We start from the raw sequence: 18,834 nt of genomic DNA, 5'->3' as shown, positions 1-18,834 counted from the left end.
ATATCAATCTTTCTTCAGGTAAGTCGATTGATCTTATAATTTTCCTTCGCTTGTCCTTGATATAATTACAACAATGTAGATGTTTAGAGTAAAAGGCAATTTTGTAGTGGCGAAATTTTAATTTATCTAACAAATTGTACCTAGTTATGACATGTATTGTTTTAATAAACTTATGAAGTAAGTAATAGTAATAATATAAGATTACTTATATAAATGCGTAAATGCATCTTTTAAGTAATTATTGGCATTTAACAATTAACTCTTATACCTATACTAAATTAATCTGCAACATTGGTATGTTCCTATGTACCTACATATATTGGATCCTTAAACCTAAAGTTTTATATGTACATTATATAAATACTTATATAACCCTAGACTAAATATTATAAATAATAATATGTAAGGCTTGTTCCAATAAGGATGAATTTTAATAATCTTATGCAACATTATTTTTCGGTGGATAGCACCGTTTTAGCAAATTCTTCTCTGGGTTTAATTAAGGGTCTATTATAGAATTTGAAAAATGTATTGGAGGACGGCGTCCACCCGGTCGTATGACGTATGAGGTCAATATTCACCCCTTTCCTGGAAGCAGCGGAAGCTGATGCGTGTCGAGTGCTTTGACCAGAAAAAACTGTAGTGTCAATTCCTCCTAATTTTAACACTGCTTTCAGCCATCGACTTATGGTTTGTGAGGTTGCTGGGTGAAATGGTCTTTTATGTGTTAGGATCAGTGATTCGTTATTATTCCTAAACTGTGCAGTTTTTTCTAGATAAGCCTCTATAGTGTGTGCCACGCATAACTCTGGTGCTTCATTAAAGAATGGGAATATTAAAACTGGTTGAATTTTATTGGGGGCTGATGTTTTAATTCTATCTGAAATTTTTATTTCTATTTTATTTTCATTCTTTAATATGTTACCGATTTTTATTTTAGTTAAAGTTTGTATTCTACTGGCGGATGCAATTGCCATTAGAAAAGTAAGTTTATAGGTTAGTTTTTCGATATTCAAGAAATTTAATGGGTACCACGTTTTCAAAACTGCTAGTACCGAATCCGGATTCCAGATGTACGAATATTTCGGCTCCGGCGGTCTTATATTTGCCACACCCTTGAGAAACCTATTAATGCATTTTAAATCTTGTTCTTTCGGAGAAAATATAAGATTTAAAGCCGACCTATAAGAATTAATGACAGAATAAGACATTCCTTTATTTAATGCATGTTCTAAGAATTCTAAATATCTGCCTATACTGTAAATAAATGGGTTTATATATTGCCTTTCATTGCAAAACTCCCAGTATTTTTTAAAACAATTGGAATATTACTTTAAGGTGCCTTCTGATAAGGAATTGATCATTGTTGGTATCGCTGTCGCCGGAATTCCTTTTATTTGATAAGCGATCCTGACAATTTCCCTGCCACCAGGGAAAGTTTCTTGCATAGCGGATGGCTGGTCCTAAAAGGAGATAAAAGGAGGCTAGGATTAGGTTTAAAATATATCGGATCTTCAGTTAAAAGTTTTTGGAAGATAGGAAACCAGGGTTGCGAGGGCCAATTTGGTACAATCATTATACCTAGTGCTTTTTCCTTGATAATTTTTTCTAAAACTCGAGGAATGCTCGAAAAAGGCGGAAAAGCGTAAAAATAACATGCGGTCCATGAAATTGTGAATGCATCGACTGAAAATGAGCTTGGATCGGGAAACCAAGATATATATTTTTTACATTTATTATTAATTCTTGAGGCAAATAAATCTACTTCTGGTTCCCCGAAATTTTGAATAATTTTCGTAAAGGCGTAAGGATTTAATTGATACTCCGTGTCGATCGATAACGATCTAGATTCTTTGTCCGCTTTAAAATTTTCTGATGACGTAATGTAACTTGCAAATATTGATATGTTTTTGTTTTCATACCATTCCCAGATAAGTCTTGTAGTATCATTCAGATGGTGAAATCTGACACTACCCCCTCGATTTATGCAAGAAATAGCGGTTTGATTATAAATTCTCAGTAAGATCCGTATGTTAGTTTTATTTTTCGTTAATGAACTTAGTGCATAATATGCCGCTTTTATTTCTAAGTAATTTATGTGCATTTGAGATTCATTTTTGTCCCAAAACCCATGAAAAGTATTTTTTCCACAGAAGGCACCCCAACCTGTAGGTGAAGCATCTGAAAAGATTTCTAATTTAAATTGATGTGGTTTTATGTCTTGGCCTTTCCCTATATTATTTTCCCACCATGACAATTCATTTCTTATTGACTCGCAAATTTCCATTTTCTTATTGTAATTTTGATAATCACTTCGAATAGCTGAGTGCTTAATTATTTCCAAAATTTTTAAATGAGCAAACCCGTATTTTGTCGCTGGACATGACGCTACTAATTTCCCTAATAACTGTGCAAAAACTCTTACAGTGCATTGGTTTTTCCTTTTAAACTGCTTAATTTTTTGTTCTATTGAATATATTTTTTTTTCTGGTAATGAGTAGTAGCTTATCCTGTATTTTCTTGAGTTTTTTGTTAAGTTTCCTCACTTCACACTTTTTTCCCTCACTTATTTTACGTTTAGGCATTTTGTTAAGCCCAAAAGAATTTCGACGCGTACCTCGAACACGACAAAACGGAATGAATTCCCAGCGATAAGGCAGGCCAACAATAATGCAAAATAAACATTTTTTGCTCTGAACGTCGTGCCGAGAAACATGATTCACGCATACTACGTTGTTGTAATTATATCAAGGACAAGCGAAGGAAAATTGAAATTAAAAGTATATTAATATAAATTTAAAATAAGTGAGAAAAATCTATGGTTAGTAATATTTAAATAAATGGAATAGACTGGCCTGTATATTCCTCCAAGAAATGAACGGCTGGCCTTCAAAATCGAAGCTGTAAATGTATGCCATTTATAGCTCAGCTATCCGGACTGGGAATCGCTAATACTAGCTCTAGCTCTGACTCCAGCTCCAACGCTTTCAGCAATTTCCCGGGGAAATCAAAAGCCTGCAGCCATCAACAATTGAAGAAGAATAAAGACGAAAACGGAACAGTAAAACCCTAAAACAACGGTTGCCATTGTATTCACTGTCGATTAAAATGAATGGCGTTCAAAATGTGATACACTCACCTTGCTAAGTTTCATTATCTATCCATCAAAATCTTGGGCATCCTGCACCAGAATTATGAATTAAACGGTTCCCTAAAGGAACAAGATTAAGGACTATAAATTATAAACCACATTGGCCACTTCCTGCTTCACAAACTTAAATAAAAAACTGGCCTTTTACGTGCGCTTCTACCTGCGACACGGGAACAAGTCCTCGAAAAATGGATGCAGTACCGGCTAAATAAGTAACGACCCCACCTCTTGCCTGAGCTGTCAATGTCAATCCAATCAGAGAAAACATTAATTAAGACCAACCAGAAGAGTGACCGTCAACAGAAAGCATGAATAATTAAACCAGGAGAGTGATGCGTTACAGTAGTAATGTGTCATTGATAGTGTGAATTTAAAGAAATATCGATAAAAGAAGTTGACTGAAATTATTAATATAATTATTGAAATTAATGAAATATCAATTGAGCGTTAGTGAACATAAGAAATAGAAAAATAAAACGCTACAACATAACGCTTGCCTAGAGCTGTCACAACTTTGTTGGGTTTTACTACAAACGACAACCCCGTTTCGTCACCATTCCAAATTCTCCCTGGCGTTTTTTTTTATTACCCAATTTTGTAATAAGAGTTTCTAATTTTGTATAGAAATCAGCAAGCATAGTGGGATTTGCCATGGAAGCTCGATAATATGCAGCTAAGTTTTCTTAGCTGCATAAAAAATTTTCACGACCAACCGATTTTGCAACCGAAAACGCTAGTTTTCTAATATTGTGGACAGTAAGACCAAATCCTAACTCTTGCATGGCGATAATATAATTAAATATTCGGACTTCCAAGTCTGCCAGTAAAGCAAAGGGCCATCCCAACTTTGATAAGTCGTGGATATCCGGACGACCTTCTACATTTTCAGTTTTCGTTAAATATCTCTTTAAAGATGTCCAAGCAATCTTCATGTCTTTCGATGCTTTGTACATGGACACATCTTCTTCACGGACCATTTCGACGCCGTCACGACAAAAAGGCGTAAGTGCCAAAAAATCAAAATTGAGATTTTAATTGAAACGAATTCCTCTTTAAACGACTCATCTTTTGGTGTATTGAACGCAAGCGACAAAAAATTATATTCGCTCTAATTTGACACTAAAGATTTGTAAGCGCCACTTTATGCCGATTTTCCATTAGTGATCGTTTAACTCCCACGGTGAAAGGTGCTCTTACGCCCGGTGCAAATTTTATACCATGGTAAGTATAAATATTTAGTATTTATGGGTTATTTTGACTGGATTTAACTTCATAAGGTGAATTGTCATATTGAAATGAACATTTGTTTTTAATATAGGTAAAAAAGCCCTTAATTGTGTTTTTGGCGGTTACGCCTTTTGAAACTACAATTTTTAAAAGGCTTAACCGCCATTCTCCCATAAGCAAGTAACACAAAGTTTAGATTAATCTATCTGCTACAAAAGTTAAACTTCCGTTATAAATTATTGCTTATTTTAATTAATGCAATATTAATTTTAATAATTACATAATGCACGCTAATGTTGTGCGAAAAATAGGTACATAATTTAACTTTAAAATTAAGTCAAGATGTGTCGCTTACGCCTTAAGATACCAAAATGTAAAATCATTAAATTTAGTAATAAAAAATTAATAATAGTACTATTGTGTATAATAATTATTATTAGTTATAATTTAAAGTATTAAAAAAAATATACTTAATTTAAATAATAAACTGTTATGATTGTTTTAAAAACAAAGTAGCTATAAAAAATAAATAATTCTTATTTAGTTACACTTGTGTCATAAAAGATTTTTTAAAAGAGTTTTATACAGTATAGTTTTTTGTGTTATTTAACAAAAAAAATAATAATAATAATAACCCCCCTATGTTATAATAATAAGTATTTTTTTTCAGATGTCTCGAAGTCGAAAAATGGTTAAAATGGCGCAAGAACAAGTATTAATTGCACCAGAATCACCAAATAAGGCTTTAGATGATACAAGAACCAATATTATCATATTTAATGAAGCTTTGCAACATGACATTCTCTTTGGGGAACAAGGAGAAGGTCTATAGAGATATTTCTTTTACTTCGTTATAATGTATTTCCGATAAGACTGAAAAATGTGAGACTGATGTTTTACTTGAATCTGACGAAACTGTGACTAAAACTTGTAGTAGTGTAAGATCACGTTTAGTAGACTATTCGGACTCAAACGATGAAGATGCGTTGTATCCAGAGCAATTTAGTGACAAAATACCGGAAGATGAAAATAATCAAGAAAAAAAAAAGGATGCAGCAGGACCATCAACCGAAAACAACAGTCCTTGTGACTCTGACGTATTATCTTCTACTAGCATGTCTTTTTCTGATGACAGCAATCTAGTGCTGAATCTACCTCTAGCAGCAATTATTTAATAGGAAGGAAGAAAAAAAAGGCAGAAAGTAAGTGCCTTAGAAACAAAAGACTGCGAAATTCAGGTTTATCTCATTTAAATTATAAAAATGAAACAGTAAAGGCCAAGTCTATTTTACTAAATCCCTGTTTGAATAAAAAATGTGTAAACAACTGCAATGCTTTTACGGAGGAGGAGAGATTAGAACTTTTCTCGCCTTATTGGAGTATGGAGAGTTCAGTGGAAAAAAAAAGTTTTTTGAATGGATGTGTTAATATAATACCAATAAAACGCAAGAGGACTAAAAAGGAATCGTCAAGGAGGGGCCTTACATACCAATATTATTTCATGAAGGAAGGTATGCAAGTTTGAGTTTGTCAACAGTTTGTAATTTGTAAAAAACACTTTAAACATTACACAAAAAATAATTAGAAACTCCATTCAAGGAAAACTAAAAGAAAATAGGGGCCATAGAGAAAAACATACGCCCAAGCATAAAATGAATGAAGATCAAATAAATGAGTTCGACAATTTTATAAAAAGTCTGCCGAGAGTACCCTCACATTATTGCCGTGCCTCAAGTAATAGGTTGTATCTTTCAAGCGAAATTAGAAATGTACAAAATCTTTTTACAATGTACGAATCGGTAGTAAAGAGTCATGGAAATAAACCGATTAAACTCTCATCGTTTAGAAAAATTTTTAAAGAAAAATATAATATTGGAATACACAGACCTAAAAAACATAAGTGTCTGAAATGTAAAAAATACAAAAATATTCCAGATGTTGAAAAAACTGATTCCGTAAAAGATGACTACTTAAAACACACCAAACAAAAAGATGAAGCAAAACGGATTTTTCTTGCAGAGCAGGAAAAATCTTCGAAAGACGAGTTTCTTGTCGTGTCGTTTGACCTACAAAAAGTTCTTTCTACACCACATGACCCAAGTATGATTTTCGGTTTTTCAAGGAAGTATGCCGTTTACAATTTTACAGTTTATGAATGTAAATCAAAAGACGGAATATGTTACCTAAGGGGCAAAAAGGACGGAAAGCGCGGTGTTAATGAGATTTGCACTAATTTATACACCTACTTACTTCAAGTTGATCGAGGTGGTAAGTTTCAATCACTGTTCTTATTTTGCGATAATTGCCCAGGGCAAAACAAAAACAAATTCATGCTAAATATGTTGTCATGCTTTTTACAAAATTCACTGCATGTAACCGATATTTCAATAACTTATTTAGTAGCGGGGCATACCTATATGCCAGTAGATAGTGTTCACGCCGTTATTGAAAAATATACTGCATCCATGAACATTCAAGCACCCTCAGAATGGCCTACTGTCATTAGGAATGCTAGAAAGCGGCCTAAGCCATATGAACTACCTTATATGGCAAATGATTTTTTTTGACTTTTTGGATTGGAAAGCAGTAACTTCTTTAAAAAAGATTAAGGCAACAGATGGTACCGAAATTAAAATAACAGATATAAAAAAGGCAAAGCTTTCTAAATTAGATTTAACTTGCATTGAGATTTCCACAAGTTATGATTTAGAATCACAATTTTATAAAGTTGATTGGAGTTGTCGAAAATTATCTTACCATGCGTATACAAATGAATTACCAATTAATAAATCAAAATATCAAGATCTGACAAATTTATGTAAAAAATTGTCTATTAAAAAGCATTATCATTCCGAATACTTTTCCCTTACTTGTAATAACAAAGTACCTGATGTGCTACCTGAAACCGATATGGAAGATAACAGCAAAGATTAATAGCTTATTCAGATTTACATACTTTTTCTATTTCGCTTTTTTTAAGTTTAGTTTCCAAAGAATGTTTTGTTTTTTTTTTTATAAAATATTTTTTTATGAAAAAATAATAATTTTTTAATGTTTTGCTATTTTCTATTTAGATATTTTACTTCCTTTTAGAAAGAATTTGATTTTATTTATGTTTTATAAATGTTTATGTTACTTATTTGTATTTTTTTTTAAATATTTTTAATAAAAACGATTATTTATTATTGTTTTTTATTTTTTTTAATTTTCAACTAACTAACTTCATTCTATTTTCATCGCCAAGAACTTTTTTTAATAAAATGGGCAAGGGCGTATCTACTGTCTAACTACCATTTTTAAACAATACACATTTTTTAGAGAAGGCGTAAGTAAGTAAACACCACTTTATCAGTTTGTAAACAATAAAACTTATCCAAGCATTTAGAACAAGCAATATTAATTTTTCGGATCTCCTGTAAAATTTGCTGGTTGGCATTTACGCCTTTTTGTCGTGACGGCGTCGATTTGTGCTGCTCGAACCATATCTTGCTTCTCATAATTTCTGTACTTTCCTTTGGGCGTTTTATCTGCCATCTTATGGTAGGTAATTTGGTGATAGATAGATAGGTATGTTGGTGATGCCCTGAAACAAACAACTATTTCGCAAAAATGCACTAACGTATAAAACCCTAAAATCCTTTAAAAGTCCGCTAAGAATTCGAATAACAATTTTATTTAAACATCTCTATTGCAACCTCACAGTTTTGCATGCAAAATGTCTAAGAAAATGGCTAACTTACTTAAGCCGTAATAGGAGCAAATGATATTTTAACGTTAATATGATTACAGTACATTAAAGAGTAGCATATTTCTTATAGGATAACACATAAATTAACACTTAAAATTACAGCTAACACAAAAAAAATTAGTTTATATTACAAAAATTATCAAATTTAACGAGTTTATTTACCGGCAAGAACAGTTAATAAACAATTGTTAGTAAACTATCACCAATTTACCTATACCACCAATATACCTTACCTTATAACGTTTGGTCTTTGTTTGGTCATTAATACTCTAACTCTTTCTCTATCTGTCATTTTCTGAGATCACTAGAGCTTAATAACAGTACGAAAAAGAATAAAATACTTTGGAGGTAGTTGAGAATCCTAAAATATTAACGGCAACACTTACTAGCCTATCGAACCTCATTAGACTTATTTTCAATTAGTAAACACATAGAAATTTGCTGTATTTTCTTATTAAAGCGGAAAATTAAATAGGCAATTTCACCTTTGAAAAATTTTTATCTAACTTTCAATAAATATATCTGCACACCTGGATCTGGAGAAAAACTATATCCTAAGACTTAAATGCTGGATCATGATCAATACGTTCCAAAAGCTGAATAACATTTTATTTAGATGTGTTTTATTGGAATCCGTTACTTTTAAAAGACGTTCTAAATCTAGCAGAGCCTTAATGGAATTACTATTATAATTTAAAAACATTTCCTTAATTCATTGCCTAATTTTGGTATATCAAATTAAGTAGATAAGTATTTTTTTATTTTTATCATAACACTGGCTCCTATCACATCTAACCATGAACACTTAGAAATAAATTATTACCACGATAATATTTAATTTTCTAATTATACTGATAACTTTTTTGCGCTACCGTATCTATTTATTATAAAACCGTTTTACATGTTTAATAGATAAACTCACCTTACCTTCAATGGTTGATGTCAGCATATTATTAGACTTAAATGCCTCTCGAAGTCTTTTGTCCCGAGCTTCTTCCTCAGTACCGGTGACATAAAGTTTGAATTTTGCGATCTTTTCCAACTTTTTAAAATGATTTATGAATTCGAGAATATATGGAAAGAGGCAAATACCCTTTGCATCTTCTAGTTTCTGTCTAATGTGATTATTTGTAAAGATCATATCAATTAGTTGAGATAAGCTATGATCTAGTTCTAAATATTCACTGATATGAGATTCTAGTTCTAACTGAAAAAAAAATTATGTTTATTTGTTTAAATATTTTTTTATGTTACCTTAGAAGTTTTTTGAGAGTCAGATAGGTATTCTTTAGTATTCCGATCTGTTTCACTGTTTTCAAATTTTTTCAAGGTTAATATTATGAGACCAGATGCTTCTTCCGAAAAACTTGTTCGAATTATTTCAAAATCATTTTCAAGCAAATACGGAAGTTTTGCCTAAAAGCAAATAAAAAAAAAATTTAGGTAAAGGTACTTTTCTGCAGCTAGTATGAGTGTATAATAACAAAATTTAAAAAGTCTTAAAATATATATCAAGACGAAATAGCATCAGGTGCCCACAGGTATCTGCTTAATGCTAAAGGAAAATAGTGAAATAGCTAACAAATAATACCACTTTAATATTTGCTAGACTTTTAACTTATTACTATATTAGTTTATAGAAGAATTTTAGTTTTTCTAAGAAAAATAAATCACATAAAAAGTCTTTAAATGCAGATAACTATAATAATGTCAAACAGATCCAACTTCAATCACAAACAACGTGGTTTATTAGAGCTGACTGTCAATGTTACATAAATGAAATTGAGCTTGGAACCAACCTGAACCAGACAATAGCAAACAATTTTCACACTTTGATACAAATAAGTTTTGCAACCTTAGGGAAATTAAGTTGGTGACAAAAATTGGCTGAAAATAGTGCTGGATTATGTGAGTTGTTCTTTGAAGCTACACGGCGAATGGAGTATAACAACAATGAACAATAAAACATTAGAAATAATGTTTGCTCACCTAATTCTCAGATATAACTTTGATTTGCCCTTTGAAGTTATTTAAACAAGAAGAGAAGGTAGAATTCGCGAGTATCTGATCATCCACGGATCAAAAACCAACGAAAGCTGAGAGCTGGAATGTTTAGAGAAAACCCAAGACAATAGGCATGTTATCCATAAGCAATCTTGCATTGGTCTTTCAAATTGAAATATCTGCAATACGGGAATGTGCAAGAGAAAATAACAGGAGAGCCCACAGTAACGCTAATTTTATTTGACAGCTAGGCAGTCCTAAAGACACTTGAATACACACACACTTTGAAACTTGTTTAGGTACCGAGACACAAAGGCCCACCAGGATAAGATAAGGCAGATGAACTTGCTAGAGGATGATCTATTAGTCTCTTTAGTTGGTTAGACCCTACCATGGAGGTGCTATACACAGAAATACGAAAACACGTTGAACAGGGACAACTGGTTTATGAAATTTTCCATAATCGTAAAAAATGTTCAGAAAAGACAAACTAAAATTAACTATAGTGTTTATAACGGGACACCTTTCAATTAAGGGACACCTTAATAAAATTGTTTTGTTCAACGGAAACCAGAAGATGCAAATCCAAGGATGTCTTGGAGAATTTAGATTTCTCTATCTAGTCTTTTTCACAAATCCTTTCCTTTGAGACCTCTTAAAAAGAAGCAACATAACCCCTGGTCTACCCAAGGCTTGCGTACATCTGCTAAGAACATGCGCTTATTATCTCATCTTAAGAAATTTTCAGACAGCGCTTTTTTTCATGAATACGTAAGACTTTACAAAAAGATTAATCAGAAAACTTTAAAAGCCGCCAAGGATATTTACTATAATAGGAGACTGGCTAAATCTAAAAATGTGGCTAAGGAAACATGGTCGATTGTTAATGCTTTGAGAAATTTCTTTGTCGAATACTATCTCCACTTCATCTGAGAACCTTAATGATTATTTTGTAAATGTGGCAAAAAATTTAATGAGTTTCATAACTCCTTCCCATGATCCACTTTCATATCTTCCCATTGCAAATGACAATTTCCACAGTTTTTTCTTTACGCCCGTAGTGTTACCAGAGCTTTGTAGTTCAATTAGGAAAATCAAAAACAAAGGCTCTTCTGGAATTGATGGACTTACTCTCAAAATGTTTTCAAATCTGCCCGAATGTACATTATGTCATTTTATTACTCTAATTAATCAGTCTTTTCAAAAAGGTGCTTTTCCTAACTGCCTTAAGTTGGCGATAATAATTCCACTACATAAGGGAAGAGACAAAGATCAGTCTTCCAACTATCGCCCTATCGCTCTTCTTCCCACACTTTCAAAAATTAATGAAACATTGGTTAAAAAAAGACTTCTATAATTTTTGTTAAAATATAAAATACTTACTTCCTATCAATTTGGATTTTTAAATAACAAATGCACAAATGATGCTATATTTTCTCTTTTTAATAATGTATACTCTAGCTTAAACAACCAACATCCTACAGCAACAATTTTCAGTGATTTTTCTAAAACCTTTGATTGTGTTAATCATGACATCTTATTAAAAAAGTTGCAATATTACGGGTTCAGAGGAGCGCCTTTTGAATGGTTTAAGTCGTATCTCAATAACAGAAGTCAAGCTGTGAGAATTGATTCGACTATGTCTTCTTGCCAAATACAAAATGGAGTGCCTCAAGGTTCCGTACTTAGCCCTACTTTGTTTCTTATCTTCATCAACGACATTGCTAATCTAAATATTAATAGTAAAGTCTGTCTATTTGCTGATGATACTAGTTTTACCTGAAGTAATCCGGATACTTATACACTGCATAGAACCGTATCAAGTGATTTAACTACTATCAAATCATGGTGCGACTCAAATCTCCTTTGTCTCAACATTTCCAAAACTAAAATGTTGTCCTATAAAAATACCTTGCAATCTTTTGTACTTGGTAACGCAATAATTGACGAAGTTGATTCTGTAAAGTTTTTAGGACTAACTGTTGACAACTCGTTAAAATGGGATACACATATTGACTCTTTATCAAGAAAATTAAGTTCCACTCGTTTTGCGTTAAGATCAATTTCTAAGGAGCCTGTCTACTTGTAGAACAGTTTATTTTGCCCTTTTGGAATCGCACCTTCGATACGCCCTTCCATTCGGGGGTACATGTAGTGCAACTCAATTTGACCGTATTTTTAGCCTACAAAAGAGAGCTTTACGTTATACACTGAGACTTAAATACAGAAGTCATTGCCAGCATTTCTTCAAAAAATTTCAAATATTAACTCTTCCATCTTTATTCATATTTGAGTCCGTTCATCTAATACGCAAACACGGTTCAGCATCTGATAGGCCTTCCCATAGTAATCCACTTAGAAACACGGAACATGCAAAAAAAAAATCATCTGCCATTGGAAATTAAATCCATCACATCTTTTTTTGCATTTCGTAAAGTATTAAAAGCATTCTGACTGGAGAGAGCTTTTTACACAGTTAACGATTTTTTTTTGTAATCATTGATTTGAAATTTCGCACTAGCTGATTATGTATTTTTACTATCTGCACATGTTTAGGTATACTGCTTTGTGTAGCTATTTTATGATTTTTTATAATTTTTTACTTTTTTAAACATTTTTTACATTTTTTTTTAACATAGATTTGATTGATTGATGAAAGAAAGAACGCGGGTATGGATGAAATACCAGCATTTTTGCCAAAAAATGTTCAGATTCAGTTACTGATACATTTTTAATTTTACAATATGCGCAATTATGAAAGAAGAGTAGGGCTTTTTACAAGAAAAGGTCCTTTATCTTAATTTGTTCGGTGGATGTCATTTATACGGATTTTAGTAAGGTATTTGATAAGAATCGTCACATCATTATGACTTAAAATTTGACAAAGATGGGGCCTTCTTAGATGGTTCAAGTAGTATTAAATAGGTACAGTATTCTTAGCTCTGTTGGGATTCTTTTCTCAGAGATTTTCGCCATTTTCCGAAGCTCCGTCGGGTTTTCTTGCCTCACTTTTATTTGTAATTTTCGTTAATAATATAAAACATTGCTGTAAAAACACGTGAGTGAACTATTGGCTTCGGTAATATGAAGTTCTGGATATAAAAATATTATTGACTGGCTCAAGAAGATTAGATTTCCAACTTTTATTTGCTATTAAACTCATTTTTGCTTTGTCAATTAAGATAATTCTCGGCCTTGTTTGTATTTTAGAGTTCTCGAACTAAATAAGAGAAGGAACATGTCTGATATTTTACCTTTACTTGAGCTTCTTAATAATTTGTCAGAATCTTCTTACATTCTTTCCAAAATCTTATTTAGTGAAACTGCCGCCAACTTGAAACTTATAATCTTTTTGTTCTTGTTGTTTAAAATATTATCTTTGCCCAAGTTTATATTTTCCGCTGCATTAATTTTGGTTTGGGTCAACCAAGTTTTAATTACTTCTTTTTTGGCACGAAGCTAATAAACCCATGACGTTCATAGAGTTTAAACGCAGTAAAATTACAAACATATGCATTTGCATTTTGCATCGGAAAACTATTTGACATCAGCCCATCATCCTACAAACCATGGATTATTGTATATTAAAACGATTTTAAAGCGGACCTCACACGGTCAATATTATTGTCAATATTTCGTATTGATAATATATTGTCAATATTTTAATAAAGTCCTCACACGATCAATATTTATTTCAAAGTTTTGTTTCTCAGCAAATTTTCGCCAGAAAACATCATGATGAATCCTCTTGGAAAAGTTTGTGTTGCTATTACGCTGGCCCGCATTGCGAAAATAATGAAGAAAAAAATAAATAAAAAAAGACGTTGGGTGAAAGATTGGATATTACAGCGGGAAAAATTTACTCATGTAAATCTCCTGCATCACATAAAGACAGTAGAACCGAATGATTTCAAAAACTACTTTAGAATAAACTCCGAGACATATCAAGTACTGCTGGATTTGCTTACTCCAAGTATTAAAAAAAAAGATACGAATATGCGAAAAGCAATATCACCTCATGAAAGGCTGGCTTTATGTCTAAGATTTTTAGCAACAGAAAGATCTTTCGAAGATTTGAAATGTTCAACATTGATTTCCCTAACAACAATCAGTGAAATAATTATGGAAACCTGTGAAGCGATTATCTGTATTTTAAAAGAATTTATTCGGGTAAGAAAAATATAGTTTACAAATAAATCTTATTTTCTACTATCTATGAATTAACATATTGAAAAAATAATGTTAGTTTTAAATTTGAAAGGTATTATAAGATTTTTGTAGTGATGAATTCTGAGGGTATCCAGGAGTTTGTTGTGGTGGTTGTTGGTGTGGCGGTTGTGTTTCTAACCATTCTAAAACATGCTGATCTTAGGGTTGGGGTGATTGTAGAGGTGTCGAAGTAGTTGAATACAAATAACTCATGCTGTGGTTGGAGGTAGGTGCCCAACTTTGAGCCGATGTTGAACGTGGTGAAGGGTAAGATTTGAATAATTAATTTTTACGGAGTCTGTGTAGAGTTCCCAATATTGCTTCAATTAATATATCATTTAGCGCTTTTTCAGCAAATTCCGATTCTTTTTTCGTTGGTTTTGTCTTTTTGGGTGTTGGTGTTTCGGCAGGGGGTTCTGATCTTTTGATCCGATCTGATAGTAAAAAAACGGTTTTTATTTAATTTATTTTTTTGCAAATTCCACTAAAAGAAGAGGAGTGGGAACAGGTTGCCTGAGAGTTTAACGAAAAATGGAATTTTTGGAATTGCCTAGGTGCTATAGACGGCAAACATATTAATATTATTAAACCACGGAATGCAGGGTCCAGATATTTTAACTATAAAGGATATCACAGATGGCCATTGTAGATGTCTATTACAATTTTTTGATGGTTGACGTAGGACAAAATGGCAGAATTTTAGATGGTGGCGTGGTCTACAATACAAAATTTTGGGAGATATTTCCTTTAAGATGTCCTTCATTATTCCCTACGCCGCCATCCCAGGTTAATTCGTTGTTCAGTTGGCAGGTTTGGTTGTCTCTGGTTATTCTAATTTCATGATCCAAATATACAAACTTGTCAGCCAATTCTACTTTGTTATTATTCATTTGCATTTGATCAATGGAAACCATGTTATTCATGATTTTGGTCTTTTCAAAATTTATTGTCGGTCCAATTTCTTGCACGATATCTTGGTTGACTTCTGGAAAGCATATCTTTGGCCTCCTCCAGATTTTATGATAAAAAAATTGCTAGAATGAAGGACACGGGATAAACTAAAAAACTATTGGAATAAAGATCAAGATTTGACAAGCGTAACCATGACACACCTCCCACTCAAAGGATGGATGGCCTGAAGAAGATATCGGGAAACTGGATTGCAACAGCCAGGGACAGAGAGAACTAGATACGCTTGGAGGAGGCATATATCCAACAATGGAGGTAAAAGTTCTGCATGATGATGATGATGCACAAAAATAGTCAACTGATTTATTAAACATGTATTTGCTGAACATAATGACTTAAGACTACTAGAAACATTTATTTACACCGTGTTCAAAAATACAAAAAGGGGAATAATTATATTGGTTCTTGGATCTTTCTACATCCAAATTTTAAAATAATTATTACAAAATGTCGAATAGCCAGCCTACCTTTTTTTGGTGCCTTTACTGCTCCTCTTCTCCACAGAGTACTCTGAATTTTTGCCACTAACGGTAATGTAACAATGCATCCAATTAACGGGAAAATTTTAGCGGTTTATCACGATGCACGTGTAACTTTTTTTTATTTGCATGTTTTCATAATATAGCGTTGTTAATAATTTAAAACTTGTTTTGTATTTTACTATGTGTTATATTTCTTTAACATCCTTTTTGTTTATATGAGAACCAATTTGCCAATTAAAGGTTCTTTCAACTGCACTTTAAATAAACACATCAAACTGGATGGTGTCCACAATTTAAAAGGCAAGCATCTCTAAAATAATTCATGCCAACCCACCACCAAAGGTGGTTGCCACACTATACATCAGATATTGATGGTTTTTAAGATAATTGCTTATTATGACAATATTATTTAATGCTTATTCAATCTACTACTAAAACAGTTAAGAACGATTATAAAAACTAGAATAATTTATAAAAAAATTCTCGGTTTGACAGAGTTCGTACCTTTTTATTTGCTCAGTAGTATAGGTGCTTCTTATTACTTCTTCCGGAATTGATCTACAAGCACGTGTTATTTTCTTTTTAAATCCTCCAAATTTCTTAGCTTTATTAACTAGTCCCTTTAAATATCCCCACAAGAAAAAATCCAGCGGTGTTAAGTCAGGTTACCGGGCTGGCGACATGACAGAACCTCTATTTCCGATTCTTTACCTTCCAAATCTATGTCAAGGAAATTTGATACAATCTACGAGTTATGACGTCGAGCACCATCTTGTTGAAGCGACATATTACGTCCTTCTGCTAGAGGAACTTTTTCCAGCAGCGTTGGAATTTAATCAATATTTGACATATTATACATTTTTGATATAGAATTAAATAAGAAGTAATAATTTTGTAAAATATACAGGGCATTCCATTGAAAAAAACTTACTTGACAATGAAACTTTGTTTTTGAGAAACAAACGTACGTACTGTATGTACCTACATTTACCAAGATTCTCAACAAAATTAGTATTTTCAAACAAGCATTTTTTTTATTTATTAACTTTTTGTCGGTGTAAATAGAATTGGGACACCCTGTATACCCAACGCGCTGTCCGGGTCGGTTAATTCAATAATGATTGAACTATATATTTAGATTTTGTATTAATTGTATAGCATCTGGCTTATAGGGACTATTTAAAAGTAAAATATTTTCGAAGGTACCTCCAATTGCAAGCAACCTAACCTAACCTCAAATTATACACATGTGTTTATTTTTGCTCTGATTTAATTTTGAGTTTTTTTTAATATTAATAGCAAAAACTAAAACTTATTTTGCTTAAAGTTAAAGAGCTAAGTCGCTACTGTGTGTGTAGCATTTTGATTTTACACAAGTATTTTATTGGAGTTTTTCTAAGTAGAGTTTGAAAGGTTATATTGTGAATAATGAAGCCCTGCAACAAGTGTTTAAAGCCAATCAATCATGATCACATAAAAAAAGCCCCTAGATGTGAGAGCTGCCGTGTATTTTTTCATTTGAATAAAAAATGTTCCAATCTTTGTGCAAGTGAGCAGAGAGCTATAGTTGTGCAGAAACGCATTATTCTGTTCTTTTATGATGCTTGTGTGCTCTCCTTCAAAAAAATCTCTCTGCTGACAAACAAATTTATTAAATTGGAGGAGCAGATTAAATTCCTGGAAAAAAGGATGAAGTGGAAACATTAAAAAAACAGCAGATTTTTTAAGGGAACTTGGGTGCTCCTGCTAACATGGAATCAGTGTTACATGAAATTGAAGATCGTGCAGAACGCGCGAAAAATCTAATGGTTTACGATGTTCCTGAGTCTGGAAGTAGCAGTATGCAAGAAAGAATTGATAATGATGATAATAATGATAATGTTGCACTCGCCCCCATCTCAAAAAATGTTGGCATCGCACATGATGATGTTTTAAAGGCTTTACGAGTAGAGCGGGCTTCTAAAGGAAGGAATAGGCCAATTAAATTGGTAACTAAACACTCAAATTTGGTAAAGAATGCAATGAAAAGGCGAAATAGACTTGATGGTAACATAAAAATTGGCTATGATAAAACAAAGCTTCAGCAAGAACAGTTTAAAGCTGTTCTATCTGAGCTACGTGGCAGAGAACAAGAAGGAGAGACTGATTTAATTATTAAATTCATAAATGGTTCTCCATCAATTACCAAAAAGCCACTACCAAAAAACCGAACACATTAACATCCATATCTATTTATTTTCAGAATCTGGGTGGCATTGGTATTAAACTTGATCAACTTCGTGGTGCAATATTGCAATCTGATTATGATGTCATTATTTTAATTGAGACTTGGCTAAATCAACATTACTCAGACAATAAATTAGCTAATTCTGAATATCAGATTTTTAGGCTAGATCGCAATTCCTTAACTAGTACTAAACAACGGGGTGGTGGAGTATTAATGTTAGTACACAATAAATTTAAAGCCAAACAACTCAAGATTGATATCTTAAATGTGTAGCACATTTTTGTTTAAGTGGATTATGGTGAGCTATCTAATATTTTGGGTTGTGTTTACATTCCTCCAAATTCTTCAGAAGAAGTCTACCGTGCCCATTGCTCAGCAGTTGAAAGTATTAAGGAAAATTTTCCCAATATACCTGTATTTCTATTTGGAGATTACAATTTACCCTTAGCCACTTGGAATTACTCAATTGAAGAGAGTCTGCTAGTTGAGTGCGCACTGACCTATCCAGCCAAAATAGTTTGTCAATCATTTCCTTATCTGTATATGCGACAATCTAACATTATTCCAAACAATCATGGTGTATTTCTGGATCTGATTTTTAACTGTATTGACGAGTGCCATAAAATATCTGTTCAACAAGCTTTAGACAATCTTCTTCCCAACAACTTTCACCACTTAACAACAATTTGCAATATTAGGGTTAGTGATAGGATTGAAAGGTTGGTACAACTTATTTTGATTTTAAAATTGCTGATTTTGTAAGTTGAATGATTATTTTTCTTTAGTGCACTGGATTAGTATTTTTGATGATTCAGAC

The 18,834-nt window shown here is 32.5% G+C and overlaps 1 protein-coding gene across 2 annotated transcripts in view; it reads right to left on the bottom strand.

Moving 5' to 3' along the window:
- The window catches only part of LOC126735171 (dynein regulatory complex protein 10-like), a 73,108-nt gene that overhangs the window by 23,048 nt on the left and 31,226 nt on the right, over positions 1–18,834 (bottom strand). For both annotated transcript variants that reach the window (XM_050439118.1, XM_050439119.1), the window contains exons 2-3: positions 9,381–9,542; positions 9,054–9,333 (exon numbers count right to left, since the gene is read on the bottom strand). In XM_050439118.1, the coding sequence (XP_050295075.1) occupies positions 9,054–9,333; positions 9,381–9,542 (442 nt within the window). The remainder of the gene's footprint in view (positions 1–9,053; positions 9,334–9,380; positions 9,543–18,834) is intronic.

The sequence above is a fragment of the Anthonomus grandis genome, chromosome 4, assembly GCF_022605725.1.
Source record: "Anthonomus grandis grandis chromosome 4, icAntGran1.3, whole genome shotgun sequence".
Taxonomy (NCBI): Eukaryota; Metazoa; Arthropoda; class Insecta; order Coleoptera; family Curculionidae; genus Anthonomus; species Anthonomus grandis.
The sequence above is the reverse complement of the archived record's forward strand: the minus strand, read 5'-3'. Positions and strand labels throughout refer to the sequence as shown.